This window comes from Podarcis pityusensis (genome assembly GCF_964106645.2).
Source record: "Podarcis pityusensis genome assembly, chromosome: 17".
Taxonomy (NCBI): Eukaryota; Metazoa; Chordata; class Lepidosauria; order Squamata; family Lacertidae; genus Podarcis; species Podarcis pityusensis.
Genome location: NC_138042.1, coordinates 13,051,628 through 13,066,787, shown reverse-complemented (window position 1 = coordinate 13,066,787; position 15,160 = coordinate 13,051,628). Strand labels below are relative to the sequence as shown.

General features: G+C 45.4%; 1 protein-coding gene across 8 annotated transcripts in view; it reads left to right on the top strand.

Moving 5' to 3' along the window:
• The window catches only part of SMARCA2 (SWI/SNF related BAF chromatin remodeling complex subunit ATPase 2), a 124,311-nt gene that overhangs the window by 102,618 nt on the left and 6,533 nt on the right, over nt 1-15,160 (top strand). For all 8 annotated transcript variants that reach the window (XM_080987690.1, XM_080987691.1, XM_080987692.1 and 5 more), the window contains one exon: nt 14,320-14,425. In XM_080987690.1, the coding sequence (XP_080843816.1) occupies nt 14,320-14,425 (106 nt within the window). The remainder of the gene's footprint in view (nt 1-14,319; nt 14,426-15,160) is intronic.

The following is a 15,160-nucleotide window of genomic DNA, read 5'->3' as shown; positions in this document are numbered from 1 at the left end:
TTTCTTAAGCCTGCCTAGATAGCACATTTTTTTTATATGGATGATATGGACAATTTTGCAACCATAACATGAAAACGTTAGTAAACTATATATGGATGACCCTGTGTTTCCTAGAATTTGTGGGGTTTTGTGTTTAATATACTATGTGTTGGTTTTTTACCATTGCATTATTTCAGGTTTTCCCCCTAAAGAAATGAGAATATTCCAAATTTTACGTGTACTTTTACGTGTAAGGTGGGAAACATAAAATTTGTATTCAAAATCCTTTTTGCCCGACATAAGCAGACCATCAGAAATATTTTGGATTTTGCATATAGCCTACATTGGTGTGTGATCCAAGTTTATCTTAAACCGACTTGCAGAATATCCTGCCTAACTTCTGTGTTCCTTGCTGTGATTAATTTGTTAATGAATTTGTTTATCCCCCTTGGAAGTAACGGAGAAGTTTATTCCTCTAGAAAGGGTTCAGTGATACGTATCTGCATTGTGCAACTTGTCAAACTCAAGTAAGAGTGGCTGGATTGTGAATATGAGCCCCTTAATGAGAGAGATGAGTGATTTGAGAAATAGCACACAAATAGTGTCCCCTTGTGGCTTTGTGCATATTAAAATTCTGATCCTGTTATCTGGTCCCCAGACAGAGCATCAAAACAGATAACTTCTTAAGGGGAGCTCATTGGAAGATGTAATTCATAACTCGGCAACGCTTGAGGTTATTTTGAAGGTTCAAAACAAAAACCTGTTGGGTAAAGCTTTTGTGAAAATCGGCTGTTGTGAAGAAAAACATGTTGCATCTTTTTTTCCAGTGTTGGCGTCATGTCGGTTGACAACATCTTTAAGCTATGCGCTGTCCACAACGGGTTGTCAACCTGCTCCCTACCGCCCACTAGTGGGCGCTTGGGGATTCCGGCTGGGAGGTAGGGGGTGTTGGGAAAACGCCCTGGGATGCCTGCAATCCCCCAGAACTTCAAGCATCCTCTGATAGGCGCAGCTCTGGAAAAGGCATCTCCCTTCCAGTGCGCTTCTAGCGACATCATAATGAGGTATGCACACTAAGCTTCTGGCATAAGACAGCAAGAAGCGTGAGACATTGTAGAGCTAATCTACTATTTACTTACACACTATTTACAGACATAGGGACGCGGGTGGCGCTGTGGGCTAAACCACAGAGCCTAGGACTTGCTGATCAGAAGGTCAGAGGTTCGAATCCCCACGACGGGGTGAGCTCCCGTTGCTCGGTCCCAGCTCCTGCCAACCTAGCAGTTCGAAAGCACCTCAAAGTGCAAGTAGATAAATAGGTACCACTCTGGCGGGAAGGTAAGCTGCGTTTCCGTGTGCTGCTCTGGTTCGCCAGAAGCGGCTTAGTCATGCTGGCCATATGACCCGGAAGCTGTACGCCGGCTCCCTCAGCCAATAAAGCGAGATGAGCTCCGCAACCCCAGAGTCGGTCACGACTGGACCTAATGGTCAGGGGTACCTTTATCTTTATTTACAGACAACAGCATAATGGCATCCGTTCTCTCCAGCTCCGAGAGAACAACAGGCACAAGTAAAAGCGAAAGTACATAGCAAAGTCCCTACAGCAGAAGAGATAAGACTGTTTACATTTCCCACACTCTTCTCAGACAGGCATGTGATTTACACCAAGCACAAATGCATCGTAGGAGGCGTGAAATTGCTAACAGGGGGTCTACAACACAAGCTGAATCCTCCTTCCATCACTGAAAGGTTTTCAATGTAACACTTATTTTAAAAAGGGGATCCAGAGAGTATCTGGGAAATTACAGGCCAATTTCAGAAAAAGGCAATTTAAATGATCAAGGGGCAGGAGCAACTCCACCACGAAGGAATGTTACAACATTTGGAACTGTTCCATTATGGGGGGGGGGGAAGGTGAGCAATGGGGGTCATGATAAAGGTATATAAAAGTATAGGTAGTGTTTTCTTTTCTCTCTTTTGTTGTAATATCCTTTTCATTATTGTTCTTGTCCTTTTTAAGGACAATTAGAAACCAAAACGTTTAATGCATTGTTGCAGTAAGTAAGCAGTATGGGGAGAGACTTTACAAGAATAAGAGGCCCAGAACAGCAGTGATCATTATTTTTATGTAAGAGTTACTCAGTGTTTAAGTAAAGTACCTTTGTTTCTTGGAAAGAAAAAGAAAAAAGAATCCTCCTTCCATCGAGCACTGGTGGGCGGTAAGGAAATTTGACCATCAAGAAAGATGCATTAGTGGGCAGTAGGTATAAAAATGTTGACTACCCCTCGTCTACATGTTTGAGAAGGGACACCCTGCAAGACATTGTCCCCGCTGAAAGACGGGGTCATATTCATCTCTGCAGGAGTTTCTCTCCTTGCAATGTCAGGAAATGTGAGATGTTCCTGGGGTATTCTCTGGTCTTGCTTCCTTGTGATGGCCCAGTTTGGAGAGTTGTATCATGGCTCAGCAGGGTGGATTTGATTTAAATCAAAACAATTTAAATCACGATTTAAATCATTAGTCAGTAAGACTTGATTTAAATAATTTTTTTAAGAGAAATACTCATTCTTGCTTAATATTTACAATATCTTAATATTTAATATCTTAATATTTACAACCAGATGAAGGTTTCATTTTGGAATAATAGTTTTCAGAGTAGTTTTTACAGTTATATCAAAAATTACTGATTTGGTTATACTATTAGAAATACATGGAGTGATAATTATGAAATTGTTGTGAGGTTTACTGAGTTAACTGTGTTTATATTTGTACAACTTTTCTGCTGTGCTTTATTGGAAGGAGGAAAACAATCATTTCCTTAATGACAGTTTAAACAATTTACTTAACTAAAACAATAACGTTATAGCATATGTATCCGTGTTTGTTAACTGATGTGGCTAAACGATTTTTGAATTAAAAAACTTAAGACTGAGTTTTAGCACACATGAAAAACTTAAGCAAATCCTTATTTCCTGATGAATAGCCTTTGGACTCTAATGTAACTTAAATAGAAAACTATCTTTAGAAAGATTATTCCTCCAAAAGCATTTTATTTTAAAAATCCAATTTAAATAAAAGAAATCTGATTTAAATTTTAAAAATCCATTTTAAAAAAATCATTGATTTTTATCCACCCTGTGAGTTAGGAAGCGAAGATTCCATTTACGTGGCCCCTCCTCTCAACCAGGGAGCCCCTAAGGCACTGCGGCTCCCCAGTTTGGATGACACAGAAAGCTGCCGTCATTTAGAGCTTTTCCTGAATGACACATTTATTTTCCTAAATAATCACAGAGGTTTGGTGGGAAGGCCAACGGTTCCGTTCATATCTGGGCTGACTAAATGGAGATGGGCTTGTTCACTGTCACCAGCTTAGATTGCACAACGGACATGTGAGTTTGCTATCTGTTTGCAAAACTCAAGTAGCTCAGAAGTAGCCTTATCGCATTGATTCAGCGTTTGTAAAATTAAAAACACGGGAGCTTCCTTCTCTTTTTATAGCAACGAGTTAGCAATGGGAGTGTTTTCCTGAATGTCCTCCTCCCTGTTTGGCCTTCAGGAGTCGGGGACCCCGGCCACATGTGCAGAGTCCTTTTGCCTGGCAGAAATGTATCCTTGATCTTTTCTGCTGCCCCTTGCTCACCACTGGGGAAGGTGGAGAGGTCTGGGGGTGGAGAAATCTAGGGTTTCTGCATGGCTGGAACACAACCTGCCATGCAAGGGAAAGTGTCCCCTCCACCACCACTTTTGCCCTTTGGACATCTGCCCCCCCACCGCTGTCACGAAGCCTCAGGAAGGTTGCCCAAGGAGGAATAAAACCATGAAGCTGAAAGAGGTTCCCCAACCCATCCTGAGAGCTGAAGAGTTTTTTGCTTAGCTAGAAGTGGATTTTAAAAAATAGGTGAGAGATTACTGACATGAGTCCAAAATGTGGCTTTGTAATATTGCAGAAGCCTATTTTGCCCATTATAATGAAAACAAAATTAATGATAACCCAGAACAGGGACAAAACATGAAATGCCATCATCCTGAATCCTGAGGTGTGCTTCTGGATGTTGTATGAAACAGTCAGTGGCGAACTAATGCCAGGGTACTGGAAGAAGCAAAGATCACCAGTGTTGATTCTTCAGCCTCAACTTTGTTGGACTGCTCATGTTGTGCGGATGCCTGATTATCGTCCTCCAAAGCAACTCCTCTACTCCGAAATTAAAAATGGAAAGGGTACTGCTGGTGGTCAACAAAAGAGGTTTAAAGACTGTCTCAAGGCAAATCTAAAAAATGTAGTATAAACACCAACAATTGGGAAACACTTGCCTGCGAGTGCTCCAATTGGAGAACAGCCTTTACCAAAAGTGTCATGGGCTTTGAAGACACTCGAACTCAGGACGCAAGGAAGAAATGTGCTAAGAGGAAGGCACGCTTGGCAAATCCACACCGTGATCAACTCCTGCCTGGAAACCTATTTCTCCACTGTGGAAGGACATGTGGATCCAGAACTGGCCTCCACAGTCGCTTACGGACTCATTGTTAAAACCGTGCTTATGGAAGACAATCTTACTTGGCTACGAGGGATCGCCAAAAAAGAAGTCAGTAAGTTACTTTGCTTTGTAAAATCTTTTTACCACAGCAAGAAGAGAGCAGGACCCCTCGCTGGGTTCTCAGTTTTCTCAACCTGATTGGTTCTATAAGGAGTACAGCGCACTAGCACCCTCATTCTTCCGGTTGTGCGCCCAGTGGCTGCACAAAGGGGCCCTGCGTATTTTGAGCATCTCTACCCTTGAGGGGATCCAGACCGGCCCGGGTTCTCCTGTCACTTGGGGGCCTTCAGTGCAGACGGCATGGTGTGAGGCCAGGGGTGCAGGGCTGGCCTCCCCGGTCAGCAATCCCGTAATGTGGGGGGCGGGCGGGAATGTTTGTGTGCGCATATCTCATGCCACATTTATTGGAGCTCAGTCTCTCCCTCCAGTCTTTGGAAGACTGAAAGAAGCAAAAATGGGTGCAGATCGATTCACTTGTTGCTTTCACCCCCACAGTCAAAGTGGGGTGGGGGTGGCGCACACTATTTTTTGTTCATTGAACATGAGATAATCTTTTTAGGAGACCCCCGAAGCAATGTTTTCAACTTCCACCTCTCACTTCCGTTTCCCTACAAAGGCAAACGGTCTCACTAAGAAAACCATCTTACTTAATTAAGGCCGGGATGGATTTTATTTCCTTCGTTCCTCAGGCCACTTTTGGTCACTTCCAACTAATTCTCTTCACTGGAGCTGGAGCCTGGATCATTTAAGTGGTGCGATGAATCAACGGGAGTGGCAAGGAGAGTTTTCAAGAGGTTGTTGGCCGTCGTTAGCCTTGTTACCCTCATGGCAACAAGTCCGTTATCCTCTGGGACGCAGCACTTCCTGGTACCAGGCTGCATCCACAACTCTTTGGTCTCATTCAGGGGGGAAAGTCCCTGCTTGCCCAGGCAGAATTGCTGGGATTCCCAGTTGGTCATCCATGTTTCCTTTAATGCAAAGTCCCTTAGAACTGACCAGACGAGGGGTGTTTTCAGGCTCGGATTCGGGCGTCCCTGTGAGATATTCCTCCGCTTCCTAGCCAGGGCAGGAGCCTTTGGGGGCGCTGCTTCTTAAGCATGGAGCGGGGGGCGCCCAGTTTCCTCAGAGCAGATGGGCGACATTGTCAGTCTTCCCTGAGCATCTTCCGCCAGCTCCTGCCCAAGCAGTGAAAAATCACTTCCTTTCACAGCACTGAGACACCCCCCCCCTCCCCAAGCACCCAGCTTTTTTCCCCCTCCCCACGTGGAATAAACTGCTGTTTCAGCTTTGGCCAGCTGAGATTAGGTCTGCCGCAGGATGGCCCCTCGATGGCAGAAGTTTGAGAATTTGCAGGTCCCGCTGGAACCCCCAACCCCATCCCCCTAACTTCTCTGTCTGGGTCTCCAACTATCTACGCCTCTTTTTTTAGGGGAGCGGGCTAGTAACCAGCATCAGCGGCTGCCCATGTCTTCCATAGGTCTTCCAAGGAAAATCTGCCCCAGGTGGGACACGAGGGGAGAAAAAGGAAGCTTCTAAGTCTCAGTCTTGGAGCTGTAACAGTGGGAGGGGTGAAGAAAAGCTATTTATTAGGGTCCAGTTTCTTGGGAAAGTGGTTTTAAAAAAGCCCAGGAAAAGAAAGAACCCCTTTCTTGGTTGACTCCCCCTTTCAGCATGGTCTAACTCAGCTTCCCCTTGGAAACCTCCGCTTTGGGGTCCCGTAGGTGGAGCTGGCGACACTCCTGACCTGATTCCCAAGGCTGCCTGGTGTGGCACCTGATTCCATTAAGACGTTTCAGACCTGATCCAAGCAGCCCTTTCCAGATCGTAGAATTGTAGAGTTGAAAGGGACCCCCGAAGGTCATCCATTCCAACCCTCTGCAATGCAGGAGTCTCAGCTCAAGCACCCATGACAGATGACCACCCAACCTCTGCTTAAAACCCTCCAAGGAAGGAGAGTCCACCACCTCCCGAGGGAGACCGTTCCTCCCTCGAACAGCTCTTCCTGTCAGAAAGTTCTTCCTCATGTTGAATCTCCTTCCTTGTCACTTGAAGCCACGCGTTCGAATCTCCAGAGCAGGAGAAAACAAGCTTGCCAAGCGCTGCATTTCTTCAGTGTCAAGAAGTCCCTTCCAGAGATCCTTAAGTCAAGGAAGAATGAACTAATGGTTCATGCATTTTGCCCTTTTTACTCCAGAAACAGTGGAAGGATTCCAGGTTCTCAAGCCCTTTGCAAACAGGTGCTCGGCACAAACACTCCCAGTTCTCACTTGTGTCTTGGTTTTCCAAGCTTCTCCATCAACTTAGCTTGAACCCATTGCTGGGATATTCGGTTCCACCTTAAGGAACAGGCATGGCTGTTGTGTGTCACATGCCTGTTTACACTCCAGCACAGCTTGCTGGGAACTTCCGTTTGTGTATTGCTTTTGTTGTCTTGCTTTGAACACGAAAGGGATCAGAAATGTTTCCTTTTGTCCTGCTTTATGCTGAATAAGGGACGCAGGTGGCACTGTGGGTTAAACCACAGTGGGTTAAACCACAGACCCTAGGACTTGCCAGTCAGAAGGTTGGCGGTTCGAATCCCCACGACGGGGTGAGCTCCCGTTACTCGGTCCCTGCTCCTGCCCACCTAGCAGTTCAAAAGCACGTCAAAGTGCAAGTAGATAAATAGGTACCGCTCTGGCAGGAAGGTAAACGGTGTTTCCGTGTGCTGCTCTGGTTCGCCAGAAGCTGCTTAGTCATGCTGGCCACATGACCCAAAAGCTATACGCCAGCTCCCTCAGCCAATAAAGCGAGATGAGCGCCGCAACCCCAGAGTCGGTCACGACTGGACCTAATGGTCAGGGGTCCCCTTTACCTTTACCCTTATGCTGAATAAACTGCTTGTAAATATGCTCACACAACTTCTCCTGCCTCTTCTGTTGTGTAGCGTTTACTCTGCTGAGTAGCGTGCCCCAGCTTCTGGACTGGAGATCGCCCGGCACACCGGCCAGTGGGCTGGAGCCAGCTGGGGGCCTGCCAATTGCCCCCGTTTCCTTGGTTGCTTGCCAACACCCGTGTCTGCCTGCCATGGCATCCCAGCCTTGGTTCATGTTGTGGGATGAAGCCTCTGTTCATGGGGGGTCACTGCCCAGTCCAGGGCAAGCACTACTTCCTGGGGAAGATTGGTCATAAATCGGCCAGCTGTCTTTTGGGGAACCCTGTGCCTCATTGCTGATCTCGCCGCTGATGATACTTTTTCTGCAAACTCACGCAAGGCTCTCAATCCGGCGTTACGCTGCAAATGCATATACAGAGCATCCTCGTGAGTAATGATTTGCAAGAGTGAACCGACTTGAAGGATTCTCAGAATAGCTCATTCCGGATTCTCAGAAATCCCCCTTGTGGAGGTGCTATCATGTTAAAAATAGACAACAGCATTTGAGGAGCCCTCTGTTCATGCTCTCTGTCATTTTTTGTTGCACCCTCTTGCAAATCATCTTCTAAAGGCTGATGGCATGCTGAGCTGTGTGGGGGTCCGGAGAAATTAGTTGTGAGTGAAATGACCCATTCCGTTGTGCTGACCGATCAATAGTAAGTAGCAAAGTCTCTGCTGATTTATGCCGGTTTCCATGAGAACAGAATTTTGCTCGCCGTGTCTCTTTAACTCTTGCATACCTGCTGCAAATCAGGGCGATGCTACAAATGGCAGCCTTGCACAGAAAGGTCCGGCAATACTGAGCCTTGTGCGAGCCCGGCGGAATTACTTGCTGAAATGGTGAACAGCAGCTGATGACATGATCTGTGTTTGCTGAATTAAAAATATTACACAGTGATGAGTTGAGATCTAATTTTCATAGGCTAGAGGAAAGACCCAAGGCCCCTGAGTGAAATTTAACAATCCTAAACATAGTGTGGAGTCGGGCTGAGCGATCATCTGGTTTTCAGCATCGCAATCTATCATCAGCTAAACATCACAATATACCAATACATCACAGTGTCTGACATAAGGATAGTACTACTTGAGAGCCATTGGGTGAATTCCCAGGGTTTTTTGCATGACACACACACACACGATTCACAATACCATCCTGTACTACGTATAAGACAAGGAATTTTTACTAAAAAATTACGTTAAAAATGGGGTTCGTCTTATACACGGTGGTGTGGGATTGGTTGCTGCTGGGAGCCAGAGATTGTCAGCGGCTATTTTTTGCGGCAATAGGGAAAAAGCTCAACAACTCTGGGCAATCTTCCCCCCATTTTCTTAATTCTGGGTCCCCCAAAATAGGGGGCGTCTTATACACAGAAAAATACGATATATTGCCAGGCCCAAAATGATGAGACCAATATCACAATATGAACTTTGGACCAGTTTTGGATGATATTTCAAGATATCGCCCAGCCCTGGTAGGGAGCGAGAGTCACAGAATTTGCCAGAACTTGCATGCGATTAATAATGCTACGGATTGTGTTTCCTGTCAGCTGCATCCCTTGCTGTTGTTCCTGGATCCCCATCCTCTCATCACTTGCAGGGAAGCACCTGCAATAGACGATGTCGCCAGGAGAGAAGTGCCGTTTCGGAGCAGTTCCCTCTGCTTTTCCTACACTGCTTTGCCAACAGCAGCGGTTACAGAGTTCCTTGCATTTACAAAAATCAAAATAAGGAGGGAAAATACCCCTAGCTACAATTTTAAATTTTAATTAGCTTCTTGATGACATTGCTTGCCCTTGACGAGAAGCACTTGAAGCTGCAGGTTCATGTTACAGATGAGTTGCCTTGCAATGAGGTTTGCAAAGGACGCTGGGAATTTTGTTTGGTTCGACTTAGTTTAAATGCTGAGTAAGTGCTAGTCTTATTAATTGTTTTGGAGGGTGGGGGCTCACTTTGGCAAAACGCTTCCCAAGATCCAAGGAGGGAGGTTGTCTAATAGATAAACAGAGATGGATTCCTTTAGGAAGAGAGCATTGATCAGGGGGGAAATAACAATACTTGTGTTTTCATTTCTGTGCTTTGCCTGAGCTCTTTAATTAGGACTGTAGAACAGAAAGTCTTCTGGCTTGTACCAAATTAAATATACCTGCCAACCGTAAGCAAACAAGGGATCTGGATATCTTTACATGTCTGATATGGAAGCTCGTGCAGAAATGTAACATTTCTGGGGCTCCAGACCAGCGGTGTCAATGTAGTGAATTAAGAAAATATTTCTGCGTGAATTGCCGGACGAACATGTTTTTATGATAGATGATACAGACAGCATTTTAGAAACGCAAGACGCTATTCTAGTTTAGTAGGTTGTGTCTTTGACATAAAAAACTGGTGGAGGTGCTCGGCATTCTAGTCTTTCACAAGAAATCTCTGCAACTGCACTGTGTCAACAGGTACTGAAAACTGCGCCCGTCTCTTTCCTACTCTTTGGTCACGTGGAACGCAGGAGCCGCTATTTCCAGATTCCCAACTATGCTTTTTCCATATGGTGGATGCACTGCAGTTTCCTCTGTGTACCTTCCAGTTTACGCTGGAGAAAATAAAAATGTACAAATGAATGCCTAGGTGAAGTGGCCCTTTCCCAAGTCCGGTGTGTGTTAGTTCCTGGCAAATGTGGAACAGGGACAAGAGAGAAAGTCATTTTCTCTTGATGGCATCCACTTCCACCTAGCAAGGAAAATAACTCCCATGCCTCTACCTTGCTGTGTGAATAATTTCTGCAACTGAATTGTTGCAGAACAAAGAGTTTTGTGAAATGATGAAAGCAGGATTGTGATTTGGATACCAAAAAAACAATTTCAGTGTTGTCCGTTGAGTGGGGATTTCAGATGACTGCGAGAGCTCGAGGCATTTGCTGGTCATGCTATTATACGTGGATGTTTTGTGTAACTTGTGTTTCAGTAATTGTTCGGGTGCAATAGTTATATCCTACAGAAAATTTTGGAAATTAATAATAATAATAATAATTTATTATTATAGCCTGCCCATCTGGCTGGGCTTCCCCAGCCACTCTGGGCAGCTTCCAATTTTTTTTTTTAAATACTGTAATACATCAAACATTAAAAGCTTCCCTAAACAGGGCTGCCTTCAGATGTCTTCTAAAAGTCTGGTAGTTGTTGTTCTCTTTGAATATGATAATCGAATATGAAAAGAAACTTTTCCAATAAAACTGAAACAAATTCCACACTGCTTTGAACAGAAACACCAGCTCAGTATTTTAATTCTTTTTTACCATTTCTAGTCTGATGTTTGTAGCTTAACAGCGGCCCAAAACAAACCACTTCTTGAGTTTACGTTCCCTTTGGGATTGATGCTCTCAGACTCCCAAATAGCTGCCCCTCTTTGCGTGACGGGTAGAAAGGCGGGTCCGGCTCCAGATGCCAAGCGTTCCTTTCCACCCTGGCATGTCTGCCGGAATTAACAGCACTTTCACACTCGGCTGCATTTGCTGCTTTGTTAAGCGTGCATGAAGAACAAGGACCCGATCCAGCAAGGGGGCGCTTTAGAAGTCACCTGTTGGAGAAAAGAGCGAGTTTCTGCCTAATCTGGCTTTCCCCTTCAGACGGAGCTCCAGACTTCGTCCTTGAGATCAATAACAGGGTGCTTGGCACAATTTGCAGAGGAGGAGGAGAAATGTTGACCTGCTGCAACAAAGAGCCCAGGGGCATCTTGAAAGACGGCCATATTTATTAGGGTACCGGGCAGTCTGTCCTGGCTTGCATTGCCTAGCAACCCATCCATGAGCCCTCAACAACCCAGCGCACTCCTAAACCTCATGAAATCTATGCTGACCCATTAGACCAGGAGGGGGAAAGCCTTTTGGCTCCTGCCTCATGGGCCAACCTTGACCAGGTGAGCAGGACCAGGGCCGGATTTAGGTTTGATGAGGCCCTCAGTTCCTTAAGGTAACAGGGCCCTTGATATGTCCCAGCTGTCCTTTGTCAACACTGTTTTTTGTGTTGAATATATGCTACATGATAATTTATGGACCTCATAGGTATCTCAAGCCATTTGCACACATTGCCCTGCAACCAGTCCGTGTAGAATGTCGGCACCCTATATATAGAAAGAGGCAAACCAGTGATATTTTAGGGAGCAGGCAGGGCCCATGACTTGTATCCTAGGAGCCTACACAACACAAAACACTGTTGCTGTATGTGGGTTTTATTTTATTTGTGTTTTATATTTTGGAAATGTACATCCAGGGGTTTTTTTCCTTTAAGTTTTTTTGGGGCCCCCAAGAGAGTGGGGCCCTAAGCTAGAGGTTGTTTAGCTTATACGTAAATCTGGCACTGTCAAATCAGTAGCTGGGTTGCATCAGCCACCTGTCCAAATCCCAGCATCGGGGTGGAAAGCGGGCGCGGGAAGGGCATCAAAACATAGCCCATGCTGGTCCTTTCCCCCTTCTGCAATGCCCCACCCGCTTTCCCTTTGGCCCCCCCCCTCTTGCCCAAGCCCCCAATGCCGCCTGCTCCTCACCGAGTCTCCCACCTCGCGAGGAGGAGGCAGCCCAGCCCCAGAGGTGCTGTAGAGAAACACGCCCCACAGACCAGGGCCCCCTCTGTCCTCCTCTCCTGGCACCTCCATCCTCCTCCTCTCGCTCACGGAGCACTGAGGGTCTGCAGACGACAGTTTGGGAAGCCCTGATGTAGATAATCCTACTCAGATCTCAGAGGCACCAAATCCCTCCAGACAAAACGTACACTCTGCATGTGTGCATGTGTGAAATTTGGGGGTTTCAATTGATAGCGGCGTTGAATTGCTCCAGTGATACTGCCCAGAGGGCTCACCTTGTAAAATGAATCTGCAGCTTCTTGCAGGAATTTATGTATAGGTTGGGGGTGGGGTTTGCCCCTCCAGCAGATATCATGCACATACAGCCCACTACCAAAATCAGCACAATCACTTTTGTGATTTGTCCCCACGAAACACTTCATCACAGTTTCTTCCTATCTATTCAAACGGCCTCTGCTGCACAATACCACATGTAAGAATTGACTGATAAATGTATCTATGTACTGGCTCACTGGGAGAACTTCAGAAATTCATAGAGACATGTGAGCTCAGCTACTCAGCAGCTCTGCCTGAGCGATAATCCCTGGCATCTTGATACCTGAGTGCCAGACTGGTAGCCATTCCAGAAATAACAAACCCAGATGAAGACAAAAGGATGTGATTAACTTGGCTGGGAAACAGGGAAATGTAAATATCTCTTTTGTTGCACTTACTTGATGGGTGTTTGGTGGAGGGCAAGGAGAACCATGGGGCAGAGGCCAGGATGCTCAGATTACTGCCACCAGACCTCCCTTTTCATGATGTATTAGTGATGTAGTTTTTTGGGGGTGTAACATGGGGATTAGCAGCTAATAAATGTTTGGGGGCTCTTTTGTTTGGGGCTTCCATCTTGTTCCACCTTGTGTTAGGTGGGAGTCCTGTCGCAACAGTCCTCAGTAAAGACCAAGCCACCTGGCTGCTGTTTTGCTCTGGTATTCCTGGCTGGTGTCCTTGTTTTTTGTCCAAGGGAGCCCTCAGATTTCTCCGTTAACAAGCTTACCATATTTTTCTGTGTATAAGACGAGGGTTTTATAAAAAAAATAACGTAAAAAATTGGGGGTCGTCTTATACACTGGTCGTGCTTGGAGGGGGAGACAGGCGATTGTTGGCAGCTGTGAGTCGGAGATATACAGTGATGGGTGCATGCCGCAAGGACTGGTTGGGATTGGCTGTTGTTGCGTGGGCGATTTGTGGCTTCTGGGTGTGATTGGGGTGACGATTGGCGGCTTCTGCGAGGCGTGTGCTTGTCAGCTGCGGGCAGTCCCGCCCCCCAAAAAATAAAGCTTAACAACTCTGGGCAATCTCTCCCCACTTTCCTAATTTGGAGTCCCCAAAATAGGGGTCGTGTTATTCACGGGGGGGGGGGGGTGTTATACACAGAAAAATAAGGTACCTTAAAATTTGCCGCCTGTTAATGCCACTATATGCAGTGACAAATGATGCTTTTTCCCACCAGTCTGGAAGGATGTTGCACAGCACACAAAACAGATTTAAAACAACGCCATTATCTGTGTTTATTTGCTGAGATGCCTTGTTTGGGGGGGGGGGCAGACAATGTGACCCAGTAGAGTCCGAGTACAGCGATGCCACTCATCTTTCTGAAGATTTTCTTAATTTATGCAGGTCCTACTGCTCTTCAGCGTATAGCCTGGCAGTTGCTAGGCAACCGGAAAAGAAATAGTGTGCATGCTTTCTATGATTGTTAGATCTCTTGTTTCTTTATTTATGCTCAAAAGGTCATATGGAACTGGAAATTGAGATTAAAAACCAGGATAGCATATTCACAAGGAATCGTTTGCTTTTTTTAGCATAACCTCAGTTGCAACCGGTGGAAGCTTTCTGTTAGCAAATAAATGCTAATAAATAAATGGCTGTTGTTTTAAGCCATATTCACTGACAAACGCACAAAGGGGACTAAGAAATCAAATCCTTCTGTGAAAAAGTAGCCAGGTATTTGGGTTTTAAAAGAAAAGAAGAAGAAGGTAAAATTCCGTCCTGTGCTGCTGTTCTGGGAATGTGTGCAACGTAGTCTGTTCTGCAATTTGCGTATATTTCCAGAATATCCTTCGCTGGTGCATCTTTTATATTATTCTACATGGCTGCCCTTGTACTTTGATTCCTCACAGCACAGCATTTTATTAATGCTCCATTTCTTGAACTGGAACAAATTCTTAGGTGAAAAGCAAAACCATCTTCCTTTTTTTCTTCTCAAACATACTGGTCACTGCCATTCCTTGTCACAGCTAAATAATAACGTTTTCTATTATTTTTGTCCTTTTTAACAGCTCAGGACGACAGTTAAGTGAAGTCTTCATTCAACTGCCTTCCAGAAAAGAATACCCAGAATACTATGAATTAATTAGAAAGCCAGTGGATTTCAAAAAAATTAAGGTGAGCCTGACTTCTGCTAAACACAAATGCAGCTTCCTTTCTTTTTTACATATATTCTTAATTAATTTTTTCCAAACCTTTTCACGGTAACCTTCAAATCAAAGACATTGTTTCATGAGTTGACTCCCTCACCTCCACAGTGTTTTTGACTCAAACCCTTTCTACTGCATTATACCTATCACAAAAAATTCTCTATTCCAGATATTTTGTCATTTTTCCTTCCGCTGCTTTTACCTCACATCCTTCCCGCCATTTCGTTTGACCTTGAATACAGCTTTCCAGCATCGGGCCAAGTTATCATGACTTGGCTTTTGCACTCGTGCGCAAATAGCAGAAATTAAATACTGCTTGTTGTTATTCTTCCATGTCTGTGATGTACCTGTGGAATTGCTTCCTGTTCTTACAGTGGCCAGCCAGATTATTATTAATATTAGTACCCCACCCATCTGGCTGGGTTTCCCCAGCCACTCTGGGCGGCTTCCAGCACGTATAAAAACATAGTAAAACGTTAAACATTGAAAGCTTCCCGATACAGGGCTGCCCTTCCAATGTATTCCAGAAGTTGTGTAGTTCTTCATCCCCTTGGCATCTGAACAGAGGGGGGCCTGTGGGAAAGCTGAGCGCCAGGCCCCTCTCCAGCGCCTGGTGTGCAGTAGCATTGCAGTCTGCGCATGGAGGCAGAGCATAACCTCCGCCATGTCTAGCGGCCATTGATAAACCAGCAGGGCCATCCCA